We start from the raw sequence: 19,283 nt of genomic DNA, 5'->3' as shown, positions 1-19,283 counted from the left end.
TGAACCTGGGACCTTCGGCATGCAAAGCCACTGAGACATGGTCTCACCCTGGGGGCCAGAGTTTCATAGTTTAGGGCAAGCAGCAGCTGAGCAGGTGCTAGAATTGGATACTCATCACCAATTTCTCAGAAATTTTTCTGAAATTTCTCAGGAAGATTAGATTTTTTTAGTAGCCCTGTGCTTGGGGAGCAAACTGAAGCTTGAGGAGTGTCAAATGAGCTCTGGTGTTCCTTCAAATGCATCATCATGTCAATTCCCTGTTGTGAGTAATTTCAAATGGGTGGAAGTGTCTTGATGTTCTTGATTCCTTGTGTTTTAGATTCTGCTGCCACCTGCTCAAACCAACACCTGAGCCCATTCTCTCACTTCATAAAGTTATGCAGCCAGCCCGCATGGACGGGGCCTCAATAGCCACACCCATGCACACAGGCTGCCACAAAGAGGAGAAACAAAATGGCGCCCAATGGGTGGCAACTAATTCAAAGATTCAAATTCTTATTCAACCTGTATGCTTTTGACACTTAACAATTCATCATCACAAAAGTTGATGCTGGCATGGCAACAAAGATGCATGCAAATATGGGACCTTTTTCAAGTTTTCTGGCCATTATCCAATAAAGAATGGTACTATTTATGTTTTTTTTTTAACAACAATCGAGAAATGCTTACCCAATCTGGATTTCACATTTCACAAATCAGATTTCACGTTTCCCAAAGAAGCAACATTTGTGGAACTGCCCCAATTTTGCCATTTCAAGTTGCACAGAATCAGATCCCACACAGCATCCTACCAAAGAGATCTTGGAATCAATCTTGGAATATGCCATGATCAGCTGATGAATCGAAGAAGAAGAAGAAGAAGAAGAAGAAGAGCTGGTTTTTATATGCTGACTTTCTCTACATTTTAAGGAAAATCAAACCGGGTTACAATCTCCTTCCCTTCCTCTCCCCACAACAGACATCTTGTTAGGTAGTTGGGGCTGAGAAAGTTTGGCAAGAACTGTGCCCAAGGTCACCCAGCTGGCTTCATGTGTAGGAGTGGAGAAACCAACCCGGTTCACCAGATTAGAGTCCGCCACTCATGTGGAGGATTGGGAAATCAAACCCGGTTCTCTAGATTAGTGTCCACTGCTCCTAACCACTACACCTCACTGCCTCTCTGGTGTTCTGATATGCTGGGATGAAATTCCTCCCCATTTCTACTTTTTTCTGCAGTGGGCATACAGAAGTGCCTCAGCAATATTGTTCTTTTGGGACATTATCACGTGCTCATTGGTCCCCAGAGTATAGCCACTTATCCTGTTCTTTTTTTCTCTTAACAGAAAAATGCCTAGGGCACAAAATATGTATGTACATAAGTGCTGTCAAATTGAAACTGAGCCCGGCAAGGGGTTTTCAAGGCAGAGAAGCAGAGGTGGTTTGCCATTGGCTTCCTCTGCAGTCTTCCTTGATGGTCTCCCATGCAATTACTGACCCTGCTTAGCTTCCCTGATCTGACGCGAACAGGCTCTACCATGTTGCCTTCCTTCCTGGGGCACAAAACAACCTGTGATAAAATTCTTGATCCTGCCACTTTTATTTTTTTAATACCAAGCAATAGAATGCATAGGGTTGCCTGGTCCCTCTTCGCAACCGGCAGGGGTTTTTTGGGAGGAGCCTGAGGAGGGCAGGGTTTGGGGAGGGGAGGGACTTCAATGCCATACAGTCCAATGGGCAAAGCCGCCATTTTCTCCAGGGGAACTGACCTCTATCAGCTGGAGATTAGTTGTAATAGCAGGAGATCTCCAGCTGTTACCTGGAGGTTGGCAACCCTAAGAATGTATAGGTAGGGTTGCCAGCTCCCCGTGGGGAAATAGCTGGAGATTTTGGGTGTAGGGCCTGGGGAGGGTGGGGTTTTCGGAGGGGAGGGTCCCTAGGATGTGCTGCCATAGAGTCCACCCTCCACAGCAGCCATTTTCTCCAGGGGAACTAATCTCTGTAATCTAGAGATCAGTTGTAATTCTGGGAGATCTCCATGTCCCACCTGGAATCTTGCAGCCCTATGTTCTTGGGCTCAAAAATGTCCCATGTGTTTTCTCCCCCAACAAAAACACTGACCAGGGAAGCACTCAAGGTTGCCACCCTCCAGGTGGGGCCTGGAGATCTCCTGGAAGTTCAACCAATCTCCAGATGATGAATTTTTGTCCTGGAGAAAATAGCTGCTTTGGAGGTTGGAGCAATGGCAATCTGGGGGTGGGGTGGGGCTCCCTCTGCAGATTCACTGGGGTGAGCCTGAATAAGGTCCAACAGTTCGGGGAAGGGTCTTGTTGGCCTTTTATGCGGGGACGTTTCCCCGCGGTCACCCCCGCCAACTGCTTCAGGGCTTCCCTTTGATTATGCATGCCTTTCCCACCAGTCAGAGGTTGCCTTGCTCTCCCCGTGTGTTTTGCCCACATTTTCCAGATTCTGGCTAAAACAGCATCTGTAAAATGCAAGCAAAATGCGCGGGGAGAGCGATGCGACCTCTGACTGGCGGAAAAGGCCTGCATAATCAAAGGGAAGCCCCGAAGCAGTCACTGGAAACGTCCCTGCATGAAAGGCCGCTTTCATTAGAAATGTTACAGAATCTACATTTTACCTATTTTAACCATTTGTAAACCCTCCGCTTGAAAAATCTCAGCTTTCAAGCAGCCCAGAAAGGGCTAACGTGTGAAGGGGGAGGGTCTTTAAAGCCAGGACTGGGCTCTAGCCTGCAGGTGCTTAATTCAGAGGGTTGCCAACTTTGGGCAGGGGGATTCCTGGAGATTTGGAGGGAGGAGTTTAGTGCCGTGAACCAGCTCAGGAAGGATGTGACAGGCCCCGAGCCCATCCTCCGAAGTACCATTTGCCTCTAGGAGAACTGATCTCTGCAGTCCGGGGATCAGTGGCAACCCTGCGGCGAATTCTTCCTCCGAACGTAGCCGGTTGGCAGCCCTAGTAGGGATCCCAGATCTTTTCCTGCAGGCTTCCCGGTAGTTTACAAACTGAGCCTTGCAGAAAGCAAGAAAGACAGGACCGCAGCAGGAAATCACAGGCTGGAGCCAAAGCGCAGGACTGAAGCTTCCTGTCTGCAAAGTTGCCCAAGCAATTCTTATCCTTTTCATTCAGTGGAGGGCAAAAAAAAAAAAAAACCTGGGGAGAAATCCTTTTCTGTGTATCTTTTTGTTTTTAACCCAATTTTTTAACCCAACTCAGGCAAACTCTCCTCTCCGCTTCAGTCCTGCAGAAGAGGCCCCTCTGGCCGCCGACACGCGCTGCTCCATACCAGCAGCTTCCCAAGATCGCGGCTGGCTTCCCCACCCCCGATCTAGCGCAGAGGGAATCTGAAGGATGGGGAGGTGGGGTGGATCTCGCACCCCGCCCTGCGGCATCGGTGGATCCACAGCGACCCCTCGTGGCCGCCCGGCGCGCCGACGCCTCGCAGTTTCCCCCTCTCTGGAGGACTGGTTTTTGAAGGAGGAGAATTATAAAGTAGGCAGTTTCTGGCTTGCAAGGGAGCAGAGGCTGGGGAAGTGGAGAGAGACCTCTGCCACACCCGGTGGGCTCCTTCGCCCCGCTCAAAAAACCAAGGAAAGGAAGCATGGCCTCTTCTTTCTGAAGATGCTGAGCCCCTCTTGACATCCAGGGACAAAGACGAGCCTTCTTTCCCCTCGCAAACTTTTGATGATCTTCTGGTTTCCCAGGTATTTTGCTTACTTGGCTACTTACTTGGTTTATTGACAGCCTGTCTTTCTTCCTTGCGGCTACGCGGTATGAGACTAGGGCATTAAAGGGCACGATGGCAGGAGAGAGCTAATGAATGGGAAATTCCAAAAATGGGAAATAATAGGATTGCAAATAATGCATAAAAGTATCCAACTTGGTATGTCAAGCAATGCAGAGGAGGGAAGGAGTCAGAACAGCATGCAGTTAAGAGGAAGGGAAGCTAGCCGCCACTTACTCTGCTCATCCTTGCTTTTAGATTTCATGGTAAGGGTTCTTCGGAGCACAGGCAACCTGAGAAGGAAGCCAGACCGGGAGTTTTCGAGACACTGTCAGTTGTAGATCTCAGGCGTTTGAGGGCTGCGTGCCTGTTGCAAAGATCGGCTGGCCCTGGTGACAGGGTCGCCTTATTCTATCGTCGGCTTACAAAAAAAGAAGTTGTTGCGGGGAGAGTTTGCCTTTTTCTGTTTTTCGCTAGGACCCAAGCAAAACTGTGCTCCGGGAAAAGGGGCTTTGGAGAGCCAGGCCAGCACCAGGTAGCCTGTGATGGGAAGGAAGTGTAATACCCTCTTGCACTGGTTGCTTTGTGGGATTACGTTAGGAGAAAGAATCCCTAAACTAGCCTTGATGTTTTATGGCCTAGAACGAGGAGGAGATCGAGCGCCTCGTGTATTGGATTAGGGCTGGAGGAGTTCTGTGTTCGGGTCCCCCACACTGCCAGGTGTCCTTAGGCTAGTCATGCTCTCTCAATCTGATCTACCTCACAGGGTTGTTGTGAAGATAAAATGGGGGAGGGAAGGACCAAGTATGATCCTTGCGTTCCTAAGAGGAAGGGGGGGGGATAAAAAAATAAATAGATAAAATATTTTTTACCTACTTCCTTACCTATACTTTAGCAATTGGCTTTCATTTCCAAATAATTTATATGCTGGAAGCTTTGTCCCATTAATACTGCAGATAGCTATTGTTTGTGAAAACATGATCAGATGGAGTCTCTGCCAGTTAGCTGAATGTTGATTCCACTTTAGGGAGCTATTTGTGTTATCTTTGAGTAACATATTGTGATTTCCAAAGATGGGCCCGATGTCAGTTTCCAGTCAGCACCACAGCAATTCACCAGTATGCATATTTAATTCTCGAGTTTTGTATCGTGAAGACAGATGGTTGCGATATTTTTCCCAATTGTATATGACACATCTGTCTTGGATGAAATGCAGTCTTTTCACTAGTGGAAACGGATTCTTCCTCGTTCTCAAAGGAGACTTCTGACCTCAGTTTCTAACTAGTTCTGCACTGTTGTGGTGGGCATGGTAGTCTGTGTGACTGTCCAAAATTGGGGGTGGAAGAGGAGGAGGAGGATTTGCCCCAAGGAGTCAGTCTTGTCTCTGGGAATCTCAGCTGTGCAGCGGACACTCTGGCAGACTGCGGGAATCTGGTTTCGAGAAGAAGAGGCTCTGGTGGAGATGTCTCTGCTTGAGAAGAGAGGTTTCTTTCTCTCTCTTTTCTTTCATCAGTGGTGTGGTTATGGGACGTACCAGCAGAACGTGTCTCCGGCAGCCCCAGTAGCAAGAGCACAGTCTTCAGGCACCAGAAGGCTTTGCCCAGGGTGATCTTGAAGCTGTAATAAAAGTTGCTTCCAAGTTTTCCGCGAATTCAGAGTTTGATAGTCTATTGGGAAACATTTGCACAGGCAATTTGGGGGAGGGAGATGCAAGAAATCTTACATCTTAATGCTCGGTGTTGGAGAAGGCATCCAGATAGGCCCTGATTTTGCCCTCCAGGAAGAGCCCCGAGGCCAGTTCTAGGTATGAAAAGCCAAGCCAAGGATCTCCTTTTAAGGTGTCCAGTATTATTTTAAACTGTAGTGAGGGAATGCCTAAGGCCCGCGATCGTATATGATTGCTCCATAGGATGCGTGGGAAGGTTTCATACTCACATTTCTGTTTTATTTGAAATCTGGACAGGCTCAGTGTATGTGAAACTGAAATGGGACAAACGCCAGTGGACACTGTATGTAGAGGCCAGAAATAATGCCATTTTAGGGGAAAGGTGTAATACTATCCCAGGGGTTGAGGCAGAGGAATATGGGCCCTTCGTGTGCAGGCCGAGGATGGAAGATCACAGTTGCCAACAGGCTGTGAGCACAGGCTGGGTACCAAATGTTAAGGATGATGGGAATTCAGGAGCAGGGGACAGGCTGCCCTAGGGTTGCCAGGTCCAGGTTGGGAAATACCTGGAGTTTTGGGGGATGGAGTCTGGGGAAGGCAGTGTTTGGAGAGGGGAGGGACTTCAAAGGGGTATAAGGCCATAGAGTCTCCCTTCCAAAGCGGCCATTTTATCCAGGTGAACTCTGTCACCTGGAGACCAGTTGTAATAGCAGAAGATCTCCAGCTACCAGCTGGAGGTTAGCAACCCTAGGTTGCCCCCATGATCTGAAATTTGCAGCTCAGGGGTAACATGCAGCACCTGAGTTCCTCTTAGGGTTGCCAACCTCCAGATACTAGCTGGAGATCTCCTGCTATTACAACTGATCTCCAGCCTGGAGAAAATGGCCTGGAGAAAATGGCCACTTTGGCAATCGCACTCTATGGCATTGAAGTCCCTCCCTTCTCCAAACCCCACCCTCCTCAGGCTCTGCCCCAAAAATCTCCAGGTATTTCCCAACCCAGAGCTGGCAACCCTAGCTCCTCTTATGGATCTTGATTCCAAGCATTAACCAGAATGGAGTTGCTGGTGGCTTAGTGGTAGAGCACGTGACATTTGTTACATGCCAAAAGTATGATCCCTAAAATGACCTCGGGCTGGGGGGCTCACACAAGAGCTACCAGTGGGGGGTCCGACTCTGCATTTGGAAACTTCTTGTGCACACACCAAGAACAGTGAAGTGTTGCTAAAGTATAATCTTGGTGAGCATAGTGCCGTGAAACACTTGCAGGTAGGGTTGCTAGGTCCCTCTTCGCCACCGGCAGTAGGTTTTGGGGACGGGGTTTGTGGAGGGGAGGGATTTCAGTGCCATAGAGTCCAATTGCCAAAGCGGCCATTTTCTCCAGGGGAACTGATCTCTATCGGCTGGAGATCAGTGGTAATAGCAGGAGATCTCCAGCTAGTTCCTGGAGGTTGGCAACCCTACTTGCAGGGGAGGAACCAGGAACCAGGGGGCACCACCCTGAGATCCTTGGGGAAGGATGGGCCAAAACCACAATCAGCTTTTGAGTTCTCAATGTACATCGCATACATGATCGCAGTAATCCTTACTGCGCAACCTCTAGGTGGGGGCTGGAGATCTCCCAGAATTACAACTGAACTCCAGACTTCATAAATCGTTTATTTAAAATATTTATCCCACTTCTCTTGGAGAAAATGGCTGCGTTGGAAGGTGGATTGCATAGCACTGTACCCTACCAAGGTCCCTCCCCTCCCTAAAGCCTACTCTCCCAGGCTGCAGCCTCAAATCTCTAGGTATTTCCAAACCTGGAGTTGGCAACCCTATGACTTGCCCAAAGCCAAGAGTAATTTTGTGCTAGGTTTGCACAACAGAATTATGCCCTTGCTGCTTGGGAATAAATCCAGACTGAGGATTGTTACTTTAGGAAGGGAATAGAGTTAAAGAACGCCATACTGGACAGGAAAGGCAGGGTATGAGCTTCTAGCTGTCTTTCTAAGCAAGGGCAGAGAGAGATTGCAGAGAGTTATGTTCAGCCCTCATGGTGGACAGAGAGAGAGAAAGAGAGAGAAGTTGGTTTGCACGCTCAGGATTGGGAAATACCTGGAGATTTTGGGGGTGGAGCCTGAGGAGGGTTTGGGGAGGGGGGGACTTCAATGGGGGCATAATGCCATAGAGTCCACCTGCCGAAGCAGCCATTTTCTCCAGGTGAACTGATCTCTGTTGCCTGGAGATCAGTTGTAGTCCCAGGACATCTCCAGCCACCACTTGGAAATGGGCAACCCTAGAGAGATGGAATGAGGAAGCCAGAAGGAAGGAAGGAACTCCTAAGAGTAGCATTCTCGGTAAACAAAGGGACAGTAGCAGAGTGGACCAAGGGAAAGGTACCAGGAGTGTCCTATCTTGCCTAGCTGACTCTACTACCCCCTCTGAACGTCTGATGTCTGTGCTAGCATTCAGCAACCTTGGTCAGTCCATTCCTTCCAACACGTTTGAACCTAGGACCTCCCAGCTCTTCTTCTTCTTCTGTCGTCCCGTTTCCAGGGAGTTCCCACCAGGACGTTGGGTGGAGGAGTGACATGCCTCAGCACACTTTCCTTTTAGAAAGCTTTCTCCTCTATGCTCTTTTAAGTGAAAAGACGTTTCTTCCAGGGGGTGGTTCCCCCCTTTTTCTATTTTTTATTATGCGATATTAATAAAAAGCTAAACATGAGACAAATTACAAATGGAACTGAGATTACTACAAATGATGTAGGAGGACTCATGCCAAAGTCTCCTTTAGAGATAACATAATAAACACATAATAAGAAACATATTACTTGGGGAAAGATTTTAAAAGATTCAATAGTAAGTACAAGAGTAGGCTAGACAATATATGGTAAAATAAATACTTAAATGATGGAAATCACCGCGCTATTTATATTCATCCCTGTATGTAGATGTTGTTTGAGTTGTTTGAGTAAATAATTATAGTGTTGCTTATTAACTGACGTTTCTTCCAGTTGATGGGGAGAGTAGAGAAACGAGCTGGAGGCTTAGTGGCAGGGTATGTGCTGTGGTGCAGATGTGGTGCAACATCTTCTATTGAAAGTGCTGCTGGATCCCTTGTAGGGTTGCCAGCCTCCAGGTTTTAGCTAGAGATCTCCTGCTATTACAACTGATCTCCAGCAGGTAGAGATCAGCTCCCCTGGAGAAAATGGCCGCTTTGGCAATTGGACTCTGTGGCATTGAAGTCCCTCCCCAAACCCCGCCCTCCTCAGGCGCCGCCCCCAAAATCTCCTGCTGGTGGCGAAAAGGGACCTGGCAACCCTAATCCCTTGGCCATAGAAGACCAGTGATGGTCAACTGATGGCATTCAGGCGATATCTTCCCCTTTCCTCCTCTCCAGCATTTTTGGCTGCTTCCTCCTCCTCCTTCTCTTCCCTCCATCTCAGTGCCCTACTTGACCCGCATGGTGCCGTTGCTCACCTGGCAGGTGGGCACCCTTTCCAGTGGAAAAGGAGAACCAACCTATCACTTTCCTGCCAAGTGAGTTGCTTCTCCTTCCACACTACTGGTGACCGAGTCAGTTCATTCAGGAGGCAGGACTGCCCAGATGGGAAGCAAAGCCCTTCCTCTTCTTCTCCTCTGGCACTCTTTCCTGATGGGAGGAGGTACGTTGATTTTGGAGTAGCCACCCTTCCGTGCAAGGGGCCTTGGGGGCAACTTTCACCACCTGATGGGATGTGGGGCGTGGGGCAGTCTAGGTCCTTCAGCATTGGGGCTCTAGGCTCTCCCCAGCCAAGCCGCTAAGGTTGGGTGATGTCACCCAGGGAAGCCTGTACCGTTTTCACAACCTGAAAGGGGGCTATTTGCTCTGTTTGGGTACTTCACATTTACTCATGGGGCACATGAAGGATTCTGAGGGTTGCCAATTTCCAGGTGGTGGCTGGAGATTTCCCACTATTACAACTGATCTCCAGGGTACAAAGATCAATTCACCAGAAGCAAATGGCTGCTTTAGAAGGTGAACTCTGTGGCATTGAAGTCCCTTCCCATCCACCTCAGGCTCCACCCCCAAAATCTCCAGGTATTTCCCAGCCTGGAACTGGCAACCCTAAGGATTCCCCATATAGCACTCTCCTGTAGCCAGATCTGGGTTGGGATGGGATATCCCTGGAGATTTGGAGGTGGGGCTTGCAGAGAATGGAGTTTGGGGAGGGAAGTGTAATCTGGAGATCAGTCGAAATTCTGAGAGGTTTTCAGACCCTTCCTGGAATTACTCCTCCTGCTGCCTACTTTCCAGGCCCCTACTCCCCTGGATACTTTTGAGCTGAGAAAATGGCATGGGAAGAGGCATACTGGCACCTGCTCCCCGCATGCTGTGTTCCGGATATAAATCAGGCCCTGCTTAACTGAGAATTGAGTTCCCAATCGGGAACATGTCACAAGCACATATCTGACTGGTTGTTCTGGTGATGGCTCGGACTCCACCTCTAGGGTTTCCAGGTCCCTCTTCGCCACCTGCGGGAGGTTTTGAGGCAGAGCCTGAGGAAGGCGAGGTTTGGGGAGGGGAGGGACTTCAGTGCCATAGAGTCCAATTACCAAAGTGGCCATTTTCTCCAGGGGAACTGATCTCTATCGACAGGAGATCATTTGTAATAGCAGGAGATCTCCAGCTAGTACCTGGAGGTTGGCAACCCTCTCCACCTGAGGACTATGGAATGTGTAGTTTTGCCTTCCTGAGGCCAGTAAAGGCCTTTTCAGACCCTGGTTTTAAACGTGGGTCCATTGTTTGGTGACTCGAGTTCAGAACATCATAGAGCTTGTGGGATAGGGTTGCCAGGTCCCCCTTCGCCACTGGCGGAGCCTGAGGAGGTCGGGGTTTGGGGAGGGGAGGGACTTCGATGCCATAGAGTCCAATGGCCAAAGTGGCCATTTCCTCCAGGGGAACTGATCTCTGTCGGCTGGAGATCAGTTGTAATAGCAGGAGATCTCCAGCTACTACCTGGAGGTTGGCAACACTATTGTGGGAGTTCTAGCGGGCCTGGGTTTATCCCAGAGTCCTTGATCCCATTTTTTCTTCACAAAACCCTTCGGAGGCAAATTAGGTGAGAGTGTATATAGCCCATTTCCCCCTGGTACAAGAAGCGTGTTTCTAGGTTGCACTGTTTCAGACTGCTCACATGAATGAATGCTCGTCCATATACCAAAATCCCTTCCACACAGAAAACTAGATACTAGGAATAGATAGCCTAAGGCTTTTTTCCCATGGGCATGCTAGTTTTCTGTGTGGAAGGAATTCAGTCAGGTGAGAACCCCTATGGCAGTCTGAAATTCAAGGACAGCCTGACCACTCCTGTGAGAACCAGGCCTAAGACCTGCTAAAAACCAATCTCTGTGTTAAGTAAAGGTGGGGTTGCCAACCTCCAGGAGATTTCCCGGAATTACAGACTACAGAGATCAGTTCTCTTGGAGAAAATGGCTGCTTTGGAGGGTGGACTCTATGGCATTGTACCCCACTGAGGTCCTTGTCCTCCCCAGGCTCCACCCCACAAATCTCCAGGAGTTTCCCAACACGGAGTTGATAATCCTAAATGAAAGTCTCCATATGTTTCTCTAAAATCTAAACCAGTGGTTCCCAACCTTTGTTTGACCAGGGACCACTAGGACTTTTTTGTTCGGTGCAGGGACCCCAAGGTTCAAAATAAAAATTATGAGAATTTGAAAATAAACTTTAATCATAACTGTTAGTTGAACATTAAACTTAGAATAATATTTGAATATATATTTTTATAATAGAGAACTTTTAATTGAAAATATTAATTTATTATGGGTTTATAACTTTGTTTCGTGGACCTTAATTTAGTTCTCGCGGACCCCTGGGGGTCCGTGGACCCCCGGTTGGGAACCAGTGATCTAAACCAAGCATTTGATCCACTGGATCACATTGTGCCTTGGCAAACTTTCAAAGATTTTTGTTTTGTTTTTTTTAAAAAGGGCAACTGGAATGATGGTGGAACTCGAAAAGCACGCTTTCCACGGGGAAATTTAAGAGTCAGGGGGTGCTGAAAGGAAAAAAAATGGTCTTGTGGGCTCAAGAACCATTAAAGTCAGTGCCTTTTAATCTTGCAGAGGACTGCAAATCAAGGGTGGATAACACAAAACAGAAAAATAAGGCATGTTTTGGCAGAGAGGCCTCTAATGCCACACGAGGCAAATGTGTTTGTTGCGTGAGGTCTTTGGGTTCAAAAACTCTCTATAATCGAGAGAAATTGTGGACGTATATGAGGATGGCCAAATTAACAGAATTCCTACATGGAAACGATATGGAAGAATTCAAAAAAACTTGGGCAAAGGCCATCACATATTGGGACAAACTGGCAAAAATGGATTTTACTATTTTAGTGAGTTATAGAAACAAGTTTATTTACTTTTCTATTATTATTATTAATAATAATTTTCAAAACTGTTTAGACACTTCTGCGGAAGTCAGGTGATGGGTCACTTTTTTAAGGTGGGTGGAGGGCCAAAAGGGTATTTTTGCTATGTTGAATTTTAGAACTTTGTATAATGATAATCGATACTCTTTTGTATTTCCTTTTGATGTTTTTTGTTATTATTGCATTTGTTTTGTTTGATATTATAACAATAAAAAAATTTACACTGGGGGAAAAAAAACCTCTCTATAAAGACACAGCCTTCGGTGATCCTGGCAGAAAACACATTTCAGATTCTCCTCGCCAGAACCTTTCTCAGCCCTTAGAAGAAGTTGCTAGCGAGAGCTGTATCTGAAGAAGTGAGCTGTGGCTCACGAAAGCTCATACCCTACCAGAAAATATTTTTGTTAGTCTTTAAGGTGCTACTGGACTCTGGCCCTTTTTGACTTTGGAGACGCAGAGGAAGCCTCTGCCCACACAGACAGACTAAGGCCAGGGAGCTGTCTCCTGACTTTCCTATATTGCTCACGTACGACGTGTGACTCCTTGTGTTTTGTACTTTCTGGATGAAGATGGTTTGGGTTCATTCATAAATAATTAGAAGAAACTGCCCGGTGTTGTTTAGGAAGGTTGCCCGGTGTTGTTTGGACACCTGGTTGGCCCCTGTGGGAACAGACTGCTGGACTTGATGGGCCGTGGGGTCTGATCCAGCATTGGTTTTCTTATGTTCTTAAGATTTGCCAAGCAGACCCTTAATAAGCAACCGTGAAACCGAAGGTCAAGAGCCGCCCTGCGCAGACAACTTCGAACGTATTCAGCCGTGCTTGGGATCAGGCCGGTAGCTACAGGGGGGTTGTGGGGGAATAGCTCCTTGCCCCCCTCTGTGAAGTTCCACCTTTTCCTTGGAGACATTATGGCTCTAGCCTAGGAATGCCAACCTCCAGGTGGGGCCTGGAGATCTCCTGGCATTCCAACTGATCTCCAGACTACAGAGATCAGTTCCCCTGGAGATAGGGTTGCCAGGTCCCTCTTCTCAACCGGCGGGAGATTTTGGGGGCTGAGCCTGAGGAGGGCGGGGTTTGGGGAGGGGAGGGACTTCAATGCCATAGAGTTCAATGGCCAAAGCGGCCATTTTTCTCCAGGTGATCTGATCTCTATCGGCTGGAGATCAGTTGAATTAGCAGGAGATCTCCTGCTACTACCTGGCAGTTGGCAACCCTACATGGAGAAAATGGCTGCTTTGGAGGGTGGACTCTATGGCATTATACCCTGCTGAGGTCCTTCCACTCCCCAAACCCTGCCCTCTCCAGGTTCCACCTCCAAATTTCCAGGAATTTCCCAACCTTACCCCCACTTTTGGAAACATAAAGAGAAATCTACGAGTAGTTTTTTGTCAACATCACCTCACAAAGGAAGGTGTGCTGTAGGTTGGAGGAAGAGTCTAGCAGGGGCAGGCATCTTCTCTTTTAGTAGTTAAAGCACAATATAACAGCCCTCCACCTTTCCCAACAAACCACTTCCTCCCATGTAACTGATGTTGTCGATAAGCTATGGATTTTGTCTTGCATGTGTATGAGAGTTACAAAACCCAATGAACATATTAAACTTGTATTCCTTGTGGTCTCATAGCACTAATCTGTAGGGTTGCCAACCAGATACTAGCTGGAAATCTGCTGCTATTACAACTGATCTCCAGCCGATAGAAATCAGTTTACCTGGGGAAAATGGCCGCTTTGACAATTGGATTCTATGGCATTGAAGTCCTTCCCCTCCCCAAATCCCGCCCTCCTCGGGCTCTGCCCCAAAATCTCCAGGTATTTCTCAACCCGGAGCTGGCAAACTTACTAATTTGGCATACAAATCCTAACCTTTCTAAAAATCTGAAATTTTAAGAAAATAGTGGCAAAACCTGAGATAATGTTCCCAGAGAAAGTACACAAGGGGCTGCTACCAGAGGTGGTGTCCGTGGGTGTCCGTGGGTGCTATGGAGCTCACGAGCATCACATTGGGGAACCCTGACATAGACCTTCACAATCCAAGTTGTGTCCAGAAGACCAAGCTGCTTGTCTGTAGCTTCATCCAAGTGTTCACCATCTTAGTCAACTTGCCTCTCACATACAGTTTGATTTCTGTGTTGCTCTCTTCTCCTGACAGGACCCAACGGGTACAGTAGCATTGCCAAGATGTTCCCCAGTGCCTTTTTAGCCATTCTGCTCTACACAGCTGTGGTTCCCCTCCTTGCTCAAAATGACGTTGATGTGGCTCGTGGCTCATCTTCCTGTGAAGGTAAAAGCGCTTAAGCCCCACCCTACCTTATCCCTCTGACATACTTTTTGCCATGGCTTTACATTGTGGAGCACATGCAAAAATGAGCCTCGTTCCAGCGAATAAGCTTCCTTTCCCTTAGCAAGCCAGTTCTTTCTACCTCTCCAATACTGTCGGGAAGAAACCTGTAGGATCCAAATCTGGGGATATTACATAAATGAATGCCTAAGGATCTGAGGAAGAAATTAACCCAGAGAGGGGGAGATTTCAAGGAAAACATTACTTGAAATTGCAAGAATATATTTTAAGTGTATACCATGGCTACACTTGCATAACTGTCAGCGAGAATTGTAAATAGCTTCTATGGATTCAAGATATTCATCATATAGGATGCATAACTAGTTCTAAATTATATGCAGGGCTTGGACAGTGGCAATATATTAGAAGAAATAGAAACGGTGCATGTTTATTTGTTTATTTAAAATGTTTGTTAGCCGCCTTTCTCCTTTGTAGAACTCAAGGTGGCTTACAATATGAACAAAACAGTATAAAAAGCAATTAACACAATAATTATTAAACTTATAAAAGTCACGGCTTATGTCTTATGCCATTTAACATGTTCGTGGAACATGTTTGACCAGGGTATCTCCTGATTTGGAGTTTAGCCTTGTGGGGTGTGCAACAAAGAAGGAAAATATATAAAAAGAAAGAGCGGAATAATTCATTTGAAAATTCCTGACCCTAATATATTTCAAAATCAGAATGGAATCTGTGACATTAGATAGATACCTCTCATGTGTGGAGATGTAACACCTCTGGCCATGTCTCACCTCAAAGAGCTGTAAGGTGCCTCAGCGAACAAATTCCCCTAATGATAATTTTGAAATCTACCAGAAACTGGGGATTTTCCGTTAAAGCAGTACTTTACTGCTATTTGAGCCTTTATGTTAAAAAAAAAAAAATAGCACCGACCCACCATATCCAGACTCAATGATGACATCCGCCAATGTCATGTCGAGATCTCTTCAGCGCATTCACCTTCTCTGTCTCTCCGTACAGATAAACCCGACTGCCCGATCAGCGTGTACTTTGTGATTGACACCTCGGAGAGCGTTGCCCTGCAGACGATGCCGATCCAGAGCCTGGTGGATAACATCAAATTGTTTATCCCTGAATTCATCACTAGGCTAGAGAATGAACTTTACCAGAACCAGGTGTCAATCACTTGGCAATTCGGGGGACTTCACTTTTCAGACGTGGTGAAGATTTACAGCGAGTTCACCAGCAGCAAGGACGTGTACTTAAACCAGCTGAAGAGCATTCAGTACATCGGCAGAGGCACTTTTACGGATTGTGCTCTCTCCAACATGACGGAACAGATACTTACCAAGGCGCCCCAGGGAGTGAAGTACGCGATTGTAATCACGGATGGTCATGTGACGGGCAGTCCCTGCGGAGGGATGAAGATGCAGGCGGAAAGAGCACGAGATGCAGACATCAAGCTCTTTGCAGTGGCCCCGAGTCAGAACATCTACGAAACCGGGCTCCGAGAGATTGCCAACTCCCCACATGAACTATACCGAAACAATTATGCCACCACGAAGAAAGATGCCATTGAGGTCGATGTGGACACCATTGATAGGATCATCCAAGTTATGGTAAGGACTGAAAACTTTCTTTTCAGGAGCAATGTTCTTATGTTCTTATTAGTGATGGCCACAGGCATAGACAGCTTTAAAAGGGGGTTAGACAGATTTATGGGGAATTGGTCTATCAGTGGTTACTAGCTATGGTGAATATCAAAAACCTCTACTTTCATTGGCAGTAAACGTGAATACCAGTGCCAGGAGGCAACTGCAGGGGAGGGCCTTGGTCAGCATGGTGTAGTGGTTAAGAGCGGTGGTTTGGAGTGGTGGGATCTGATCTAGAGAACCGGATTGGATTCCCCACTCCTCCACATGAGCAGTGGACGCTAATCTGGTGAACTGGGTTGGTTTCCCCACTCCTTCACATGAAGCCTGCTGAGTGACCTTGGGCTAGTCACAGTTCGCTAGAGCTCTCTTAGCCCCACCTACCTCACAGGTTGTCTGTTGTGGGGAGGGGAAGGGAAGGTGATTGTAAGCTGGTTCTTCCTGGAACTGTTTGGCCACTGTGTGAGACAGGATGCTTGACTAGATGCTAAACTGGTTTGATCCAGCAGGGCTCTTCTTATGTTCTAATGAATGCTGTTTCTCAAGAGTCAGTCTTACTTAAATAGTTGGAACTATTTGGACAAGGCTTGTGAGACACAAGTTGCATTCCATGGTGTGATTTTGGGGGTGGGAGTGGACATGGATGTGTCTGCAAAGGTCGACTTCACAAAAAAAGTAATGGGAAAAGATCAGCTTCACAGAAAAATACTTCCCTAATCAGCAAAATTCAAATTGTTGACAAAATGTGGATTTTCCTGGCGAGAACTGCAGTTACAGCAGGCAGGGTGCCTGGGGGCACTGTGCTGTGTTTCGTGGCTAGCAGTATCAAGCATGAGAAGCCCAGGGGCAGAACCCAGAAACTGGGAAATATCCTTGACCCTTAAGTTTACTCAGCCCTTCAATTGTTTGCTAGAGAGTATCAACATTTCTGTATACCCATCAGCGGTATGTGCTTACAGCCTTTTAGAAATTGGAGAGCAGAAGTGCTAAAGAGGCCAAGTTCAGTGCCAGAACCCATGTTTGCACAGAAGGCACATGTACAGTGTTCTGAGACCAGCATCAGCAATGCTGATTCTATGACCCTAGGCAGTTCATGAGAGGGAGGGCATCTTGGCCATCTTCTGGGCATGGAATAGGGGTCACTGGGGTGTGGCGGGGAGGTAGTTGTGAATTTCCTGCATTATGCAGGGGGTTGAACTAGATGGCCCTGGTGGTTCCTTCCAACTTTATGATTCTATTCTGTGAGTCTATGATTCTATGATCGATACTTGGGGTGGGGTGGGGGGAGCTGCGTCTGTTTTGTTTCTTCTGTAATGACCTGAACTTACCTTACCCATTTTTCTTTTTATCCTTTCCCCAACAGAAACATGAAGCCTATGGAGAGGTAAGTACTCTAACCTCCTCATGTTTCCAACCAACATTGCTCCATGTACTGGTGAAAAATGACAAGTCCCCAAAATACATCCAGAGCACCAAAGAGCCATTTGGACAGCTATGAGCTTCAAATGGACAAACTTCCTGAACATAGATACTTAAACGCAATAGGACCTGCTAACTGCTTAGCAGGTTAACCCTCATGAGATCAGGTTTACAAACCTGTCTAAATCCATACACTCTGGCTTATCTGCTTTATGGATCAGTTCATTATAGACATTAACTCATGATACTCTGTCATTTGATCTTCACTGAATAATTGTTAGCACCGCCTGCAAAGATTGCTACAGTTCTGTGGTTAACTAATGGTTTTTATGAGAAGAGTTCTCAATTTTCAGTTTTCACCTCCACCCATGATTAGATCTATGATTTTCGACTGCTGAATACAATAGCAGCCACTCAAATACGCAGTGGCACTTAAGACTTAAAGGTACTTAAGTCTTCAGAATGGGGGGGCACGATTTCTGCTGATTCCCCTCCTGCTAAAGACCACCACTTACCCCCTATAATCTCCTTGAGGGTCCACTGCCCTCCCCCGAAAAAACAAATTTCAGGGAAATCCATGGCCTGCAGTGGGAAAGGAAAGTGTGAAAGTCGCTCTGTACCATGTCTGCAGATTGTTGGATACTCGTCATTCCGCGTGTTGTCATGTTATCATATGAATTGCCCTTTAGGAGTTAGAAAGGATGAACAACGAAAGGCCAAGTTTGATAGGTACCTAGCTCAAAAGACAGATACCTGCAGAAGAGATGCCTGCTTGACATTCCTAGCAAGAGACCCAAGCGTGCATGACAACAATTTTGGCCTTCCTTCTTGGAACTGTACACCATAACTGGAGTAGAAACCTCAGAGTCACTGAACAGACCTCTGTGGTAAACGAATCGTGAAGGTCTACCACTCAAATGTCACCTTTCCCCCCTAGTTCCAGGGTCTCTTTTCCTGAAATGATAAAATCTATCAAGTCTTTAACTACAAAAACTTCACTGAATTTTCATTCTAATTGATTTCAGTGCTACAAAATGCGCTGCCTAGAAATTGAAGGCCCAGCCGGTCCCAAGGGCTTCCGAGGACAAAAGGTAAGTGGAACGATATCTTAAATGAAATCGGTGGGTGACAGAGAAAAACAAGGAGCTTGAAGACAGCTTGTAATGTAGTGGGTGTGATCGTTTCACTGTTGCTGTGCAATATCTTCAGAATGGTTTGGATCCCACCAACTTTTTTGCCCAGTCACACCCAACTCCCACCCTTGCTACACAACTACCCCATTCCATATGGCTTTTGTCCATGTAGGTCCCATGATCCCCAGCGTAGACCTTTTGGTGATCAAAGGGGATCAGCTCCTCCTGTTTGTCATCAGTAGAAAAGCCAGTTGGATCCAACACATTATCTTCTTAAAGTAGTGGGAACTACAAACCCACATTTGTGGAGATCCATGCTCACTCATCTCTGACCTGGATGGGCCAGGCTAGCCCGATCTTGTCAGATCTCAGCAGCTAAGTAGGGTTCCTGGTTAGTACTTGGATGGGAGACCCTTAAGGCAGTCCAGAGTTACTACAAAGAGGCAGGCAATGGCAAACCGGCTCGTTTTGTCTCTTGCCTTGAAAACCCCATGAGGGGTCAACATAAGTGGGCTGCGACTTGGCGGCACTTTCCACCACCACTATATTCACTCACCACATTGGTTTGACTCTAGTTACTGGGGGGTTGGGGGCTTCTGCCTGCTTGATTGTAGGTGGTGGTGTGCCCCTACCAGAAACTGATGCAAATTCCTGTAAAATCCGACCATATGGCTAAATTCTGAGATACTAGCTCCGCATTGCTATTTGCCTAAGGCAAACATTTGGGCTACTGCTAAATTTATTTGCCATTTTTCTTGCAGTGGAAATGTTGCACTCACTGATATTGGCTTTTCTTCTAGGGTGCAAAAGGTAACATGGGAGGCCCCGGAGTACCTGGCATTAAAGGACGACAGGTGAGTAAGTGGGAAATGTGACAATCCAAATAATTCCTTCATTGATCATATTCTGTACAAACCACTGAAGCCATTTGGGATATTGTACATTCAGATATTCAGGATCAGATCTGATTATA

General features: G+C 46.9%; 1 protein-coding gene across 1 annotated transcript in view; it reads left to right on the top strand.

Annotated features, from left to right (window-relative positions):
* Window positions 1-13,982: 13,982 nt before the first annotated feature.
* Window positions 13,983-19,283, top strand: part of COL6A2 (collagen type VI alpha 2 chain) — a 45,271-nt gene continuing 39,970 nt past the window's right edge. Inside the window, exons 1-5 of the mRNA XM_056856057.1 lie at window positions 13,983-14,088; window positions 15,127-15,725; window positions 17,122-17,142; window positions 18,203-18,268; window positions 19,111-19,164. Coding sequence (XP_056712035.1) covers window positions 13,986-14,088; window positions 15,127-15,725; window positions 17,122-17,142; window positions 18,203-18,268; window positions 19,111-19,164 — 843 coding nt within the window. The 5' untranslated portion in view covers window positions 13,983-13,985. The remainder of the gene's footprint in view (window positions 14,089-15,126; window positions 15,726-17,121; window positions 17,143-18,202; window positions 18,269-19,110; window positions 19,165-19,283) is intronic.

The sequence above is a fragment of the Euleptes europaea genome, chromosome 10 (genome assembly GCF_029931775.1).
Source record: "Euleptes europaea isolate rEulEur1 chromosome 10, rEulEur1.hap1, whole genome shotgun sequence".
NCBI classification, from domain to species: domain Eukaryota; kingdom Metazoa; phylum Chordata; class Lepidosauria; order Squamata; family Sphaerodactylidae; genus Euleptes; species Euleptes europaea.
Note: the sequence above shows the minus strand (reverse complement) of the source record. Positions and strands in the feature narration are given on the sequence as shown.